This window comes from Epinephelus fuscoguttatus, linkage group LG7 (genome assembly GCF_011397635.1).
Source record: "Epinephelus fuscoguttatus linkage group LG7, E.fuscoguttatus.final_Chr_v1".
In the NCBI taxonomy this organism is placed as follows: Eukaryota; Metazoa; Chordata; class Actinopteri; order Perciformes; family Serranidae; genus Epinephelus; species Epinephelus fuscoguttatus.
Genome location: NC_064758.1, coordinates 12,607,135 through 12,620,685, shown reverse-complemented (window position 1 = coordinate 12,620,685; position 13,551 = coordinate 12,607,135). Strand labels below are relative to the sequence as shown.

General features: G+C 38.5%; 1 protein-coding gene across 3 annotated transcripts in view; it reads left to right on the top strand.

Moving 5' to 3' along the window:
• Positions 1-13,551, top strand: part of LOC125891451 (copine-9-like) — a 130,374-nt gene that overhangs the window by 93,581 nt on the left and 23,242 nt on the right. For all 3 annotated transcript variants that reach the window (XM_049580757.1, XM_049580756.1, XM_049580758.1), the window contains 7 exons: positions 2,904-2,945; positions 3,243-3,318; positions 5,394-5,447; positions 5,682-5,743; positions 6,181-6,227; positions 8,649-8,830; positions 10,848-10,975. In XM_049580757.1, the coding sequence (XP_049436714.1) occupies positions 2,904-2,945; positions 3,243-3,318; positions 5,394-5,447; positions 5,682-5,743; positions 6,181-6,227; positions 8,649-8,830; positions 10,848-10,975 (591 nt within the window). The remainder of the gene's footprint in view (positions 1-2,903; positions 2,946-3,242; positions 3,319-5,393; positions 5,448-5,681; positions 5,744-6,180; positions 6,228-8,648; positions 8,831-10,847; positions 10,976-13,551) is intronic.

Here is a 13,551-nt window from a genome sequence, read left to right as displayed (position 1 = left end):
AGCATAATAAACACAGCGAAGATGGTACCTGATTTCATTGCTGTTTACTACTGTGTCCTACAACACACGTCACTTTCTATGGTTGACTGAAGCAGGTGCATTGCTGAAATGCAACTACGGTGGAATTTATATATCTGCGTCGAATCAACGCCTTAGGCTCTGTGTCACGGTAGAGCCTATGCTATACCCTACGCCTTAGCCCGACGTGCACCTCACCAGAAATGTAACTACGCGTCACTGCGATGCAGACCTCCTGTCTATTTTTGCAAGCTGAAACCATTTCCCTCAGTGAAAACAAAACATTTTATTTACTTTAATTTCAGAGATAAGAAACAAAAAATTGTGAAGACGATAAAGTCATCACAAAATCACATTTTTAGCCTTGTGTGCGATTTATCTTGTATTCATATGAGCAGAAGTAAGTCTCAGCTCTTGCTAGGCTTCTTTATACATATAAAATCCCATAGGCTTGTGCTAATAACATTAGCATCTTATATTTGTTTGGAAAAAGTGTTTGATATAAGAAAGTTGTTTGTCAGTGAACCTTGTAAGCTATAATTTTGTAATGTTACCTTTGTTAAATGTTGCTGTTGTCCCTGGCTTCATATGAGTAGAAGAAATGTTCGCTAGCTGCTAGGCTAATTTATACAATGTAAAATGCCATCGGCTTGTGCTAAAAACATTACCATGTTATATTTGTGGGGAAAATTGTTCAGCAAGAAACAAATGCTTTGTCTATAAACCCTGCAAGTTATAGTGAAGTCAATTTGTGTATTTGTTTTTGAAATTGTCTCTGTTAAGACATGTTTAATGTATGTTTTGGGTGTGTTTTTGAATCAACTATACTTTACAGCACTTCTGTAAACCTCTGCCGCCGACTAGTGTTTTGGAGGTGTAACTGCAGAGTGACAGACACAACACCGCAAAGTATAAATGCTCACAACGGCGTAGGCCATGTGTGTAGGCTATAGCGTAGGGTCTGCCGCACAAGTATAAATTCCGCTTAAGTAGCCTTCATTTACTCAAGTATAGTACTTAAGTATAATGTTATGCTCTACTTCTACTTCTCTATATTTCAGAGGCAAATATTGTACTTTTTATTGCGCTTTTATTTTACAGCTTAAGTTCCTTTGCAAATTTAGATTATTGATACAAAATATGAATACACTAATTGATTATAATATATTGTATTATCAAAGGTAAAGCGGCCAATTAAGTAATAGAATAATTAAACTTAGCTCCACTCTTGCCAGCTGCAACATTAAAGTGATTTACATATGAATGCGTCAATAGTTAAAATTCAATAAACTATGTGATTCTGAAATAGGCTATACTGAGTACTGTACTTTTACTTACAGTATGTATGATTTTGAATGCAGGATGTTTAACAGAGTATATTTATAGTGCAGTATTGCTATGTTAACTCAGTGGAAAGATCTGAATACTTCTTCCACCACCACTTCTATGGGAACACTTAAGGCACTGGCAGACTCTCATGTGGATGACATCACCTGTTGCTGGGGCGGTCAGAATAATGCCAGCAGTCGGTCATGTTGTCCTAGGGACCAGCACTGGTGTTATTGAGACTGACTCAGTTGTCACACAGCACTCTGTTATGCATTCAGAGTCAGGTTGGACTGTGCTGTGCAGCTGTGATAGCCACTTGCTACCAGATACAGTGTGCATACATACAGGAGTGCATACAGTGCCGCTTTTGCAAAAGTAGGAGCAATTATCCTCTATTTCTCCTTGTGACATTTTAAAAAGTTTTTGTGACTTATCATCCCTTTAGACTAAGGTTATCTGCATAAGGAACTTTTAGATAAAAACTCCTCTTTAGGCTTTTTTCCTCATAAGATTAAAAAGAGACAAAAAAGGAATAATCATTTGATATCTTGTTAAAGGATAAGGCTGACATTATCACATTTAAATTCCATGAACAGACCAAAATACACCACATTAGTCCTGCTCTCAGTGCTCTTTTTTGCAACCTATCTACAGGCAAAAGCCATCGAGGGTGCAGTACAAAATAAAGACAAAATAATTTATTGTCAATTTGTCATTAGATTTAGTTTGTACGATATATATATTCAAGATAATACGGGGGCCAGGGGGAATCTGCTTAGGTCGCCAAGTGTGCTAGGTCCAGCACTGCTTATCTACCCTGTCTCTTACACTCAACCCCAAGTCCATTTGTTACTATCAATAGGCAGAGGGTGCACTCCGAGTGGAGTTTACACTGTATTGCATTTACTGGGGACTATTTTATTATCTATTTGGTGCACTAGTAAGTATTTGGTGTATTTACGATGGTGTGTCAGAGAAATGAACAACTGCAACTCAAGCTGCAGATACACAGACTACACTTGTTAGTAGGAGCAGTTCATGTGCAGGCAGTGCATGTACAGTAGCATCAGTAGATGTATCATTATTATGTTAGGTTCAGACAAGACATGGGGTGAATTCTGTATGCAAATTTATACCTTGCATGCAAAATCAATGGAAGGATGCAAGTGGATGCAGATAAACCAAAATTCACCCAATATGGCATGAACTGAGGCGTCTCTGCAAGTTGGTAATGTTTTACTTTGAGTGAAAAATGTGAGAGATTGGAGGAAAAAGCTGTACTCGCTTTTCTCTCCTGCATGTGGATTTGATGATTTTCACTGGCTGAAAGCAGTAAACACAGAATGGTCTTGTAATTCAGAGTTCACATAAGGACCTGTACTTACTGCGCCACTAATCCTCTTCAGCCTGACACTGTTGAATCGGGGAATGTGTAATTGCACTGTTCGCAGTGTGATGGAGTGAAAAGACATTTCTTTTAATTCAGTAGAACTTCAGGTTCTCTTTTTTTCCGGTAAAGAGACCTTCAGAAATAAGATATTCTTTGTCTATTTCAGGACTGTGAAGGTAGATGTCTATGACTGGGACCGAGATGGAAGGTAAACTCATCTGTAGATAACCACTCATTGTGGCCCCATGATTCACATTAATGTCTCTCAAATGTCAGAAGAAAATGAAATGTCTTGTGTACATTCTGTGGTTGGAAATTTGAAGTGTTTTAGTGTGCTACAAAACAACTTAATGTGCAGCAAGGACAGAGATAGAGCAGATACTGGGAGATTGACAGAGACAAAAATGGAGAAACATATGTGGATGGAGACAAAGACATGGCAATTTCTCTCTGATTATAAAATCGGTGTTCATGCCTGCCTGTCTTCGTGGGTGTTTGTCTGCAGCCATGACTTCATTGGTGAGTTCACCACCAGCTACAGAGAGCTGTCTCGGGGGCAGAACCAGTTCAATGTCTATGAGGTGAGACGTGACATGGGTTTGTTTTGTTGTTTCCTACCATCTTTGTCATAATATGTAAATCTTGAAACTCCTGTTTAGATGATTTTGATATTTTGACCCTGGCTGGCCAGCTCTCCAAAGGCTGAAAACCTCAACCCTCTATAACCCTCTCAAAGACAACTACAGCCTTTTAGAAAGTGAAGTAGTAATAGGTGATAAAACAGGTGCTCTTAAAGTTAAAGGCTGAAAATATTTTGGAGAGCTAATTCTTTCCCCTGACATCAAAATTATGCAACCTTCAGAGGAATGGATGGTTTCACAAACAGAAGCATAGATGGATAAATAAAATCACAAGTATAGAAGGTCCTTTCATGTTCAGTTTTTAATGTTTTGGTTTCTTTTGTTGTTTTGATACAAGATACGTAAGTAATTGAAATGTTGAATTAGATTGAACACACCAGATACAGAGATCTGTGACTTAAAACAATGCAGGCCAGGGGCGTAAAGATAAAATAAAAACATGAACATCTATTAGAATATGCCCATAAAATAATGGACGCAGCTACCATGACATAACCCACTGGTTTGTGGACTCCTGTATTGAATCCTTGAGTTCTGCATTTTGATTGTCACCATCCTTCTGTTCTGGAGCCAGAAGTGACCATATCTGGGCGAGAGGCTAGAGCTTTGTAGGAGCAAGGGGTACATCTGACTGTGAAGTAAGCTATCAGCAGACAGCCTGTCACTCAAAGCTGATAGCTATTTTAGATTTAGTCTTAGTCTTCAGACAAAAATGAGACAGTCCAGATTTGGGTGCAGTCCTGCGGGAATCAAATGAGAAGTCTGGCAGCCTGTGTCTGCTTGCTCTGCTGCTGTTCAGCGGTGAACAAGCAGAGCCACTAACAGCCACTGCTGTAACTAACAAACTCCAAGAATCCATTCATTCCACCATCCACAGTCAGACACACATGACTGCTTATTTACTGCTGAATTACAGCTCACAACTCATACCAATGACTGACGCTGCTCCAGTGTGAGTGTTTTTGCTGGCTAGTGAAACATCCTGGTGCAGACTATTTAGCCTACTGGAGTTAACCAGCCTGTCGCTCATGCGGCATTTGAAGATAATTACAGGCTATCCAATAGTCCACCACTAATTTTTTTGTCATGTCTCATTTCGTCAAAAATGAAACAAAGATTTCGTCTTAGTTTTTATAATCAAAATCTATTTTTAGCTCGTCATCATCTGGTTTTTATCATGGAAAATAGGGCGTTGACGACAATTTTTAATCATAGTTTTCATCAATGAAATTAACACGGACTCAAAGTAGCCTGCCCTGAATTATGTGTAACTTTATGCCTTAATAGAATATTAACAGGTCAGTTATGTAAAATTTCTCAATTGGCACATACAGATGTCAGTTATGACATCAAACCACCCTTTACAGCATCACATAACTACTTGAAACCAAACTTAAACATTTATGACCTATACTGCAGCTAGCCACCAGGGGGCGATCAAGATGTTTAGGCTTTACTTTAAGTTCACAAGTCAATGGAGACACCAAGTGTATATAGACATGGCAAATACAATGTACCCTCACAATATAATATAAGTGTCATTCTTACCAAAATTAAACTGCTAAAAACAAAATCATTAACTGACAATACCTTTTTATTAGATGTGCTGGGAATAAAAACCCATGAATGTCCACATCTTATTACAATCTGCTCAACAGAGTAATAATTTGACCAAGGCAAACCAATTATTAATAAAATTGCAGCACACTGAATAAAATAATCATTAAAGTCTGTAATAATGAACTGGTCTAAAGGAGGAGAGAAAGTTTATTGATGTAATGACCATAGACGAATGGATGGACGGATGGATTAATCTCTTCACCTATCATTTTTATCTGCTTTACAGCTATTTATGCACAGTTAAATACAATATCACTTTCAATTTCTGGCTCTCCACCACTATCAGGAATCTGTTGAATTATTCATGTTCATTATTGAACATCATTCCAGGGTATGAAGTGGTTTTACAAGTACCCTCTCAATACCTAACTTGCTTTCCCCCTTATCCCCTGCAGGTTTTAAATCCCAAGAAGAAAGGCAAAAAGAAGAAATACATCAATTCTGGAACTGTGAGTACACCCACCTCTCCCATATCCTCTGTATTGGTATTTTATGTTTTATATATTTATATAGGTATCATCACCTCTTACATCTGCTTTTCTCTCACCGACTGAGACTGGCCACCTGTTTTTCTTTTTCCTTCCCGTCTACCTGGCCCCGGTCCCTTTTCCACCCTCCTCCTCTGTTTATCACCCTGCATGTGTGACTGTACGTGTGTGTGCGTGTGTGTGTGTGTTCGCCAGGTAACTCTGCTGTCCTTCAAAGTGGAGTCCGAGCATACCTTTGTGGATTTCATCCGAGGAGGGTGAGTGGAATAATAATTAGCCCTCTCTCTCAGTGAGTGTCAATAGCCACCATTTTGGCTGTCTGCTTTTTGAGTGTGAGTGTGTAGTTATCTAGAAAATACTCAATTGAATTCCACAAAAGCTCTTCTGTGAGCTCCACACTGAATGCATATCGGCTGTGAAGGGGTGAAGTTACTGGGGGAATTTCGCGATGGTAAATCTCGTTGGTAAATACCTAATTTATTCAGTTCATTCACTTTTAATTACTGGTTCCATTTGTTTTACCTAATTAGGCCTTCAAGATGGTGGAGGGAATATTGTCCTGCCATACTAATTAGTCAGTGAACCAGTAAACTGATTATATTGAACTTAATGCTGTTGGTGTGTATGTGTGCTGGACATGAAGTGTGTTTTGTTTTCCTTTTTCCCTCTTTGATTCCCATTTTCTTTGCAACAGAACACAACTGAACTTCACAGTGGCAATTGACTTCACAGCGTCCAATGGTAAGTCACTTACTGGTGTGTTTCAGACACATGCCTTTGTCTCGCATGTGTTTTCATTCACTGAAGTGTGTGCGTGTGTTGCATAACTCCTCACTGGCTCCCTGCCAGTGCATCAAAACACAGTTAGACCAGATGTCATCTCTCAACTAGTACAGACAATATTACATAAAACGAGGCCTTTGCAGCCTGCAGAATGCACCTAGGATCTCCCAGAAATGAATCAGTTGTCTTCTATAACCAATCATCACTGTTTAGCATTTGGGGATAAAGGTTAATCATTATTAAAATAAGTGCTTCAATTGTCGTTTTTACATTTCTGTTTGATAAGAATAACAAAAAACAAGATATATCTTAATAAGTAAGCTTCAGGGGGGTTTACAGGTGTAGTTTTGAGCTTAATTGGGCACCAGCGGGAGAGTTTCCTTGCTTCCAGGCTTTTTACTAAACCAAACTAATCGTCTGTTGGCTCTAGCTTTATATTAGTATCAGCCTACTTCTTTAGCTCCAGGTAAAAAAAGCTAATGAGCATATTTTTCTCTTCCTCAAATTATTTCTTTTTCAGCAAATAAATTGCCAGATTTTTATTTTGTAGTGTTTATGTTTACCTGCCCAAGCACTGCAAATGTAATGTGGCTTGTAGCTTAATCTGGGATTAATCTCATATTAATTGTTTTTTGTACATGATCCCTCTCATATCAAATGATTAATGTATTCAACAGCTATGACCACATTAAAAGAAACCTCAAAATCTGTATAAGATGTTAGTTAGTTCAGTTGTACAGCCCAACAAGTCCACTGTTTTAAACTAGCTTACTAGAAAGTTAAGTGTTTTTTACGCAGTCAGTTACAGTGTCTACAGTGTCTACGTCTACAGTGTGGTGTGCCGCAAGGTAACTAGTTGGGCCCACTCAAGTTTTCCGTTTTTTCAAAATCAAACACATTTTGAGACAATCTGGTATTTATTGTATCAAGATGATAATGGGCTACATTGTTTATGTTGCAGTCAGTGGTAGTCCTACACTCTGGGGGGTACATTTATCGGGTCTGCCTCTCCTGACAGTGCTCCCCTGGCTGCAGTGATTTGGATGTTGTAAGGAAATCAATGGTCTGAAAGATCCAAATGTAGTTTGCTGATGCAAAATACCACCAACTGAAAAGAAGCTTGAATAAGATAATTTAGTGAAACAATTTAACAGCTGTTGGTGAGTTTGCAAAGCAGTGGCATTTAACAAAATACCTGTCTGCCTATGTAGTACAATTGGATCTTGCTGAGGAAATTATTAAATGCCAGTCCAGAACAATGGCATGGAGGTAAGCAATTCAACTGAATATTGTTTTAATTGTTGCTCAAGAGACGAAGAACTCATGATTGCCAGACAGGGTGTAACCCATCGTCACTCCACTTTGTAAGTGTGCCCTCAAATTATATCAGTTGCTGTGAAAAAAAGTAAAATAAAATAAAAGCCTGTATTTTTCTCTGTCTGAAACTATTAAAATGACAACTAGAGTTCTGTTTTTTCAATTTATCACAGACAGGAAAGAGGGTTTTTTTTTTTTTCAAATGTAACACTTCACTATGAAAAGCACTTGTCCCTTTTCCCCTCTGCAATATAACATGACCTTTCTTCATTTTTCATGGCAGATACACTGGCTATCAGCGCACTGCTGTCTTGAATAGATTGTTACATTTAGGCTCTTATTTTCACATGATGGGAAGTGCAGTCGACCATGCAAGGTGCACAGGGCGTGGTGAATGTGAATGTGTGGTATTTTCATGGCCAGAGGCGCGGGGTACACCTGCAGCGCAGTTGGAAGCTAGATGGGATTAGGAGGAATACATTAGCTGGCATCTATCCTGGCTAATCAAATCATCCACCTCCTTTCATTCCCTTTAAAGCAGGGCACTTGTTTCATTATGGAGGAGACACTCCAGACCTGCTTATCCCAAGGGGAGAAGTCAGAGCTGGCATTTAGTCATATTGGGCTGTGTTAACATGTGTGCAATAATTCTAATTGTGTAAGACATTTGCATGATTGCGTAAACTGATAACTCCCCATAATAATCCTGTTTACATGACTCTTTGATTTTATTTCCTTCCCTTCAAGTATCAGATTTGACTGTTAAAGCCATGATTCCAAATGTAGTTCATCAAAGCCATAGCTTGTCACTATTGCAATTTAAATGCAAATGCTAGACACTAGTTTTGTGAAAACCTGTTTGAAAGAAGGATATGAAGCATGTGTATTTTCTTAGCATGAATCATCTCCTGTGCGCAGCTGGTGACACGCTTCACTTTGTATTTCATAGCTGAAACAACACAGAGAGAAGGAATGAGACTTTCTATAGTTTACTTCATGGTGTTGCGTGTGTGTGTGTGTGTGTGTGTGTGTGTGTGTGTGTGTGTGTGTGTGTGTTCCAAGGTAACCCCTCCCAGCCCACTTCCCTCCACTATATGAGCCCCTACCAGATGAATGCATATGCCATGGCCCTGAAAGCAGTGGGTGAGATTATCCAGGACTACGACAGTGACAAGCTCTTTCCTGCCTATGGTTTCGGAGCTAAGCTGCCCCCTGATGGCAAAATCTCCCACGGCTTCCCGCTGGTAAGACACACATGTGAAACATGTGAATTCACACATACAAAGCACACACAGTCCACCCGTGGCAGGGTGTGGTTTGGACCAGGAGTCGTCGCTGCGACAACAGCTGGTCTTGCAAGTTGAGAAGCTGGCTCATCTGCCTGCCAGTGGGAATCTCCCAGCATCTCCTCCACTTCCTCCTTGCATCCTCCTGAGGGATCAGGACAGTTAGAAACCTCTGGTAGCTAAGTTGAAGTGAGGCCAACTCTGACTTTGAGTCACTAGTATGGCCTCTGCTGCTTTGATATTGACCTTTAGTTGTAAAACTCTCATAATTCCCTGTAATTTATGAAAGGGCGATACTAAATCACACAAATGTCTTTTTAAAAACTCATTTAAACTTTATTACTTTAATATTATAGCTTCAATGAGTCTCTGTCAGTACCCTCTAGACTTCACATTGCTTTTTACACCAACTACATGAAAAACTTTGAACTTTCATGAACTTTCTGTACTTGTGTAAACTTGCATGAGAAACAGACTAACATTGCCCTCCGCAAGCTTACAGAGACAAACCCTATAGAACCCATGGAACCCATAGATAGAAAGTCAAAGATTCAAATCATCCATCTGAGACACATCAGTGAATTGCACAATGTCTTTAAATTGAGCAGCATTCTTTCTTTATTTTTTTTGTCAGTCAGTGTGCATTGTACTTCAGGGGACGTTTTGATTCCCAGATGTAGTTGCAGAGTGGGCGCTCCTCACTTTCAAGCAGCTGAGTGAGGTCTGCAACTGTCTGAGTCAGACAGAGGCAGCTGCCTGTATGAAGAGAGGCTTTGCCAGGTCAGGCTCCGAGATAAAGTAATCTACTGGTCTCTGCTTAGAAGTAGTGAATTTACAGCTCACAGCAACTAAATATGATATAGCGTCTGGCTTTTGTTTAATATCTTCCGTCGTCATAAAATGTTGCTGCTATAAACTATATAAAATAATTGCAAAGCTACCGTGACGTCACCCAGCTGATTTGTGTACTGCCGTTTTGAAGCCCTGAGTTCAGCATTTCTACTGTTGCCATCTTTGTTTTATGGAGCCAGAAGTGACCATATTTGGACCAGAAGGTAGAGCTGTGGAGGAGGTGGATCTGACTCATAGACTGTAGCTGTGCCTCGCAGACAGCCTGTCAATCAAGTCACCTCACCCATAATTATGCGTAACTTTTTAGTAAAATGTAAACAGTAAAGTTATATAAAATTAACCCCCCTAAAGTTGACATGAGTGTTGACATTAGCTATAGTCACCAAAAATGTTTTTTGTACCTGGTTGTGAACATGTTTATTTCTGCTGTAATGATGGGTATTTTAACATGGAAGTCTCTGGGGATTGACTCACTTTTGGAGCCAGCCTCAAGTGGCCATGAGAGGAACTGCAGTTTTTGGCACTTCCACGTTGGCTTCATTTCTCAGCCTTGGAGGTTGCCACTTGGTTGTTCCACATTTCCAAGCTGTTGTTAGCATAGTTAGCATTAGCTTGGAGGGCTTTCTTGTTTTTTTTACTATATTACATGAATGTCACTGTCACCCTGAACATCTCACCAAACCCTGTTACGGAAAAAATGAAACAAATAGTCAAATATCTGTACTGAACAGCCAAATCCAGTTCAACTGACATACTTTTGATATTGTTCCTACTGTGGGTCTGAGAAGAGACACATTTAATTAGGAGTAGCCTCTTGAGTCTCCTGTTCTCTTTTCTGGTGTTGACTACCCGTTGTATCACACCAACACTATTTCCCTGTACTCAGTGTTTAGGATAATGGTACATTAATTGCAGATAGACTGCATATCATCATGGCTAATAGCAGCATATTTAAGATGTATATTTATCTTTAATTGTAAGAACTATGTTGAATATGTAAACAGTTACGTGATCTGAATGGATTGATGTTCCTTGTTTATTGCACTGCCCTGTTAATTATACTAATGGATGTGTGGATGTACACTGTGTTTTTCATTATTGTGCTGTATGCTGTCTGTTGCAGAGTGGTGATGCTGAGAATCCAAACTGTGTTGGCATAGAGGGGGTTCTGGAGGCCTATTTTCAAAGCCTGAGGACAGTGCAGCTTTATGGACCCACCAACTTTGCACCTGTTATCAACAAAGTGGCAAAGTAAGTTTAAAAGTGTGCGTGTTTGTTAGTCCTGAGGTACAACCATACCTTTTAGACTAAGGGTATAATTATAACATTCTATTTTCGTCAAGCAGACCTGAGAGATTTTTATTTATTTTTTGTATTTATAGGCCTTGATCAAAGGTTATTAGTGACATGACTCAGAGAAATCTTTTCCACCAGATTAGAGATTTTGTTTTATTTATAAATGGTAACAGTGGGGGGCAAGACAACATGTGTAGGATTAAGTATGTTACAGCATCCCGTCAGCTAATAATCAGTTTTTATGCCTCTAAGTGTGGCATCAGAAAAAAACAATATTTCACGGAAAAGGGGCTTGATTTAGGATTTGTGTTATTTGTATATTTAATTTCACATTTAAAAACCCAAAGCTAATTTTGTGTGTCAGACAAACTGTCAAAATACATCTGCCAACTACTGACTGCTTGCTGCTGACATTTCCCTTGTGTGGTTAGAAATTCTGGTTTCAAGGGAATTTTCTGTGAGACTAGTTGAAAAAAAAAATAGTTGAAAGTGTGGGGCTTTGACACAGTATCTCATTTTTCCAAAATATATGTAGAAAACTTTAATCTATATACACAGTACTTACAGTGATTTACAGTAGTGTACATAATCATTCAATGGAAAAAGCCCCAGATTTGTTGGAAAGACAGAATTATAGTTTTATATAGTTTTTGTAAAGTTTTGTTCCTTAAATTTGTTTTCAGTATTTCTGAATATAAATTGTGGAAAAATACTTTTTACAACCTTAAATTGTTCTGAAGTGATGTGCTAAGTGATTATCACCACAGACTTTTGAAGTTTTATGGACACCTATAACATGTTTCTTGTATTTTAGGTTTGTGGAAGTGTTAGTATAAAAAAAAAAAGTTGAATTGACAAAATGACAAATCAGACAGAAATCGTATCATTTATATCATAGTTTACAATACTCACATATATCACAATAAAATGGGATCGACGCATCACTTGCCCCAACCCATACGAGCACACAGGTTGTTTGTTTCTACCTTCTAATAAGGCCCACAGGAGCGTTACCTGAATATGCACCCGTAACAGCAGGAGATCAACACATCCTCAAACCTAAATGACAGAATAGGTTGAATATGAACTTTAGCAGTTACAGTTCTAACATGTAACGTATTAGGCTTCAGCAACAAAACTACTTGCTTAGGTTTAGAAAAAAGATCATGGTTTGGGTAAAAATAAATAAGCCAGCACTTATGAAGTAACTTAATTTATGTAGGTAGGTTTAATGACGTGTCACATGAAGTTATTTAGCTGCTTATAATAACTCCATACTGACTTTTGGGTTCACGAGAGACACAAACAGCTGTCTCCTGGGTCAAAGTCCTATGTTTTTTGACCCATCCATCCACTCCGACCTCCTCCGTTCATGAATTTTGTCCCTCTTTAAACTACATCACCTGACATCCTCGTCAACCCATATAATAATATACTAGCAGCTACCACCTAACAATAAATGTAAATATCTGTGTAATACGCTGCTTGTACAAACAACCTGTGTGGTTGTATTTTGGAGGAAGACTACCTCGTTCTGAGAGGTATAAAAAGAGAGCTTGACTAAATAAACAGTTATGTATTTCATAAAATTTGTAAATCATTTCAGGCTATAGTACAAAAATGCATTATTTTGCCAAACTGAGAACAGACTCTGAGGACACCAAAGTTTTTGATCTTTATGACCTGGGCTGATAGCAGTTTGCAAAAGGAGAACAAGTTTTACAATGGTAGACAGGGGGTTGCAAAGAATGGCCATTAAAGAAAAAGTAAATATAACTCTTCCTCTCTGTTTTTAGTGAGGTCCATAGTTAACACATAAATTACAATGATGAGTTCATAATGATCATGAACGCATCACTGTAATTTAAAGACTTGAGTCATGTCTATGCTTTAACATAAAGCACAGACATGACTCAAGCCTACAGTGTTAAGTCTACGCAGGGGTAAGTGCAATCCATACATCTATGAGGTGTCACCATGATCCAGATCAGATAAAAATGTGGACTAAAGAAGATTTTTTTTAGTTGTAAAGGAAAAGCATTTCTTAAAAATGAATTAAACACCTAATTAGGTAAGGTTTTCAAAGTAAGTATGGAAAGTTCATTTGTCATTCAGCCCTATTCCAAGATATCTGTATGAAGAGACCTTTGCTACCTTCATTTCTAGCTGTGGAAGAGTAATGTTTTATAGCATTTGTACAAAATTTGCATGGCATTCTGAAAGTCAACAATTTAGACATGGGGCAACTGTATAAATTATGGCATCATCTGCATACATTTGAATATATACTGTTCCTTCCTTTATTATTTATGAAAATGGAAACAGAGCAGGTGCTGTTTTAGAACACTGTGGTACAGCTTCTGTGATCTTTAGGACTTATAGTTTACAATAATCAACATTAACACAGTGTTCTTTCTGCTGCTGTTATAGTACTGTGTCCTGACCTAAAACCAGATTGTGCATCATTGCGAATATATTTTTTCTATCAGAAACCTTTTCGATGATCTCTTTTATTTTTGCACCTTAAAGCT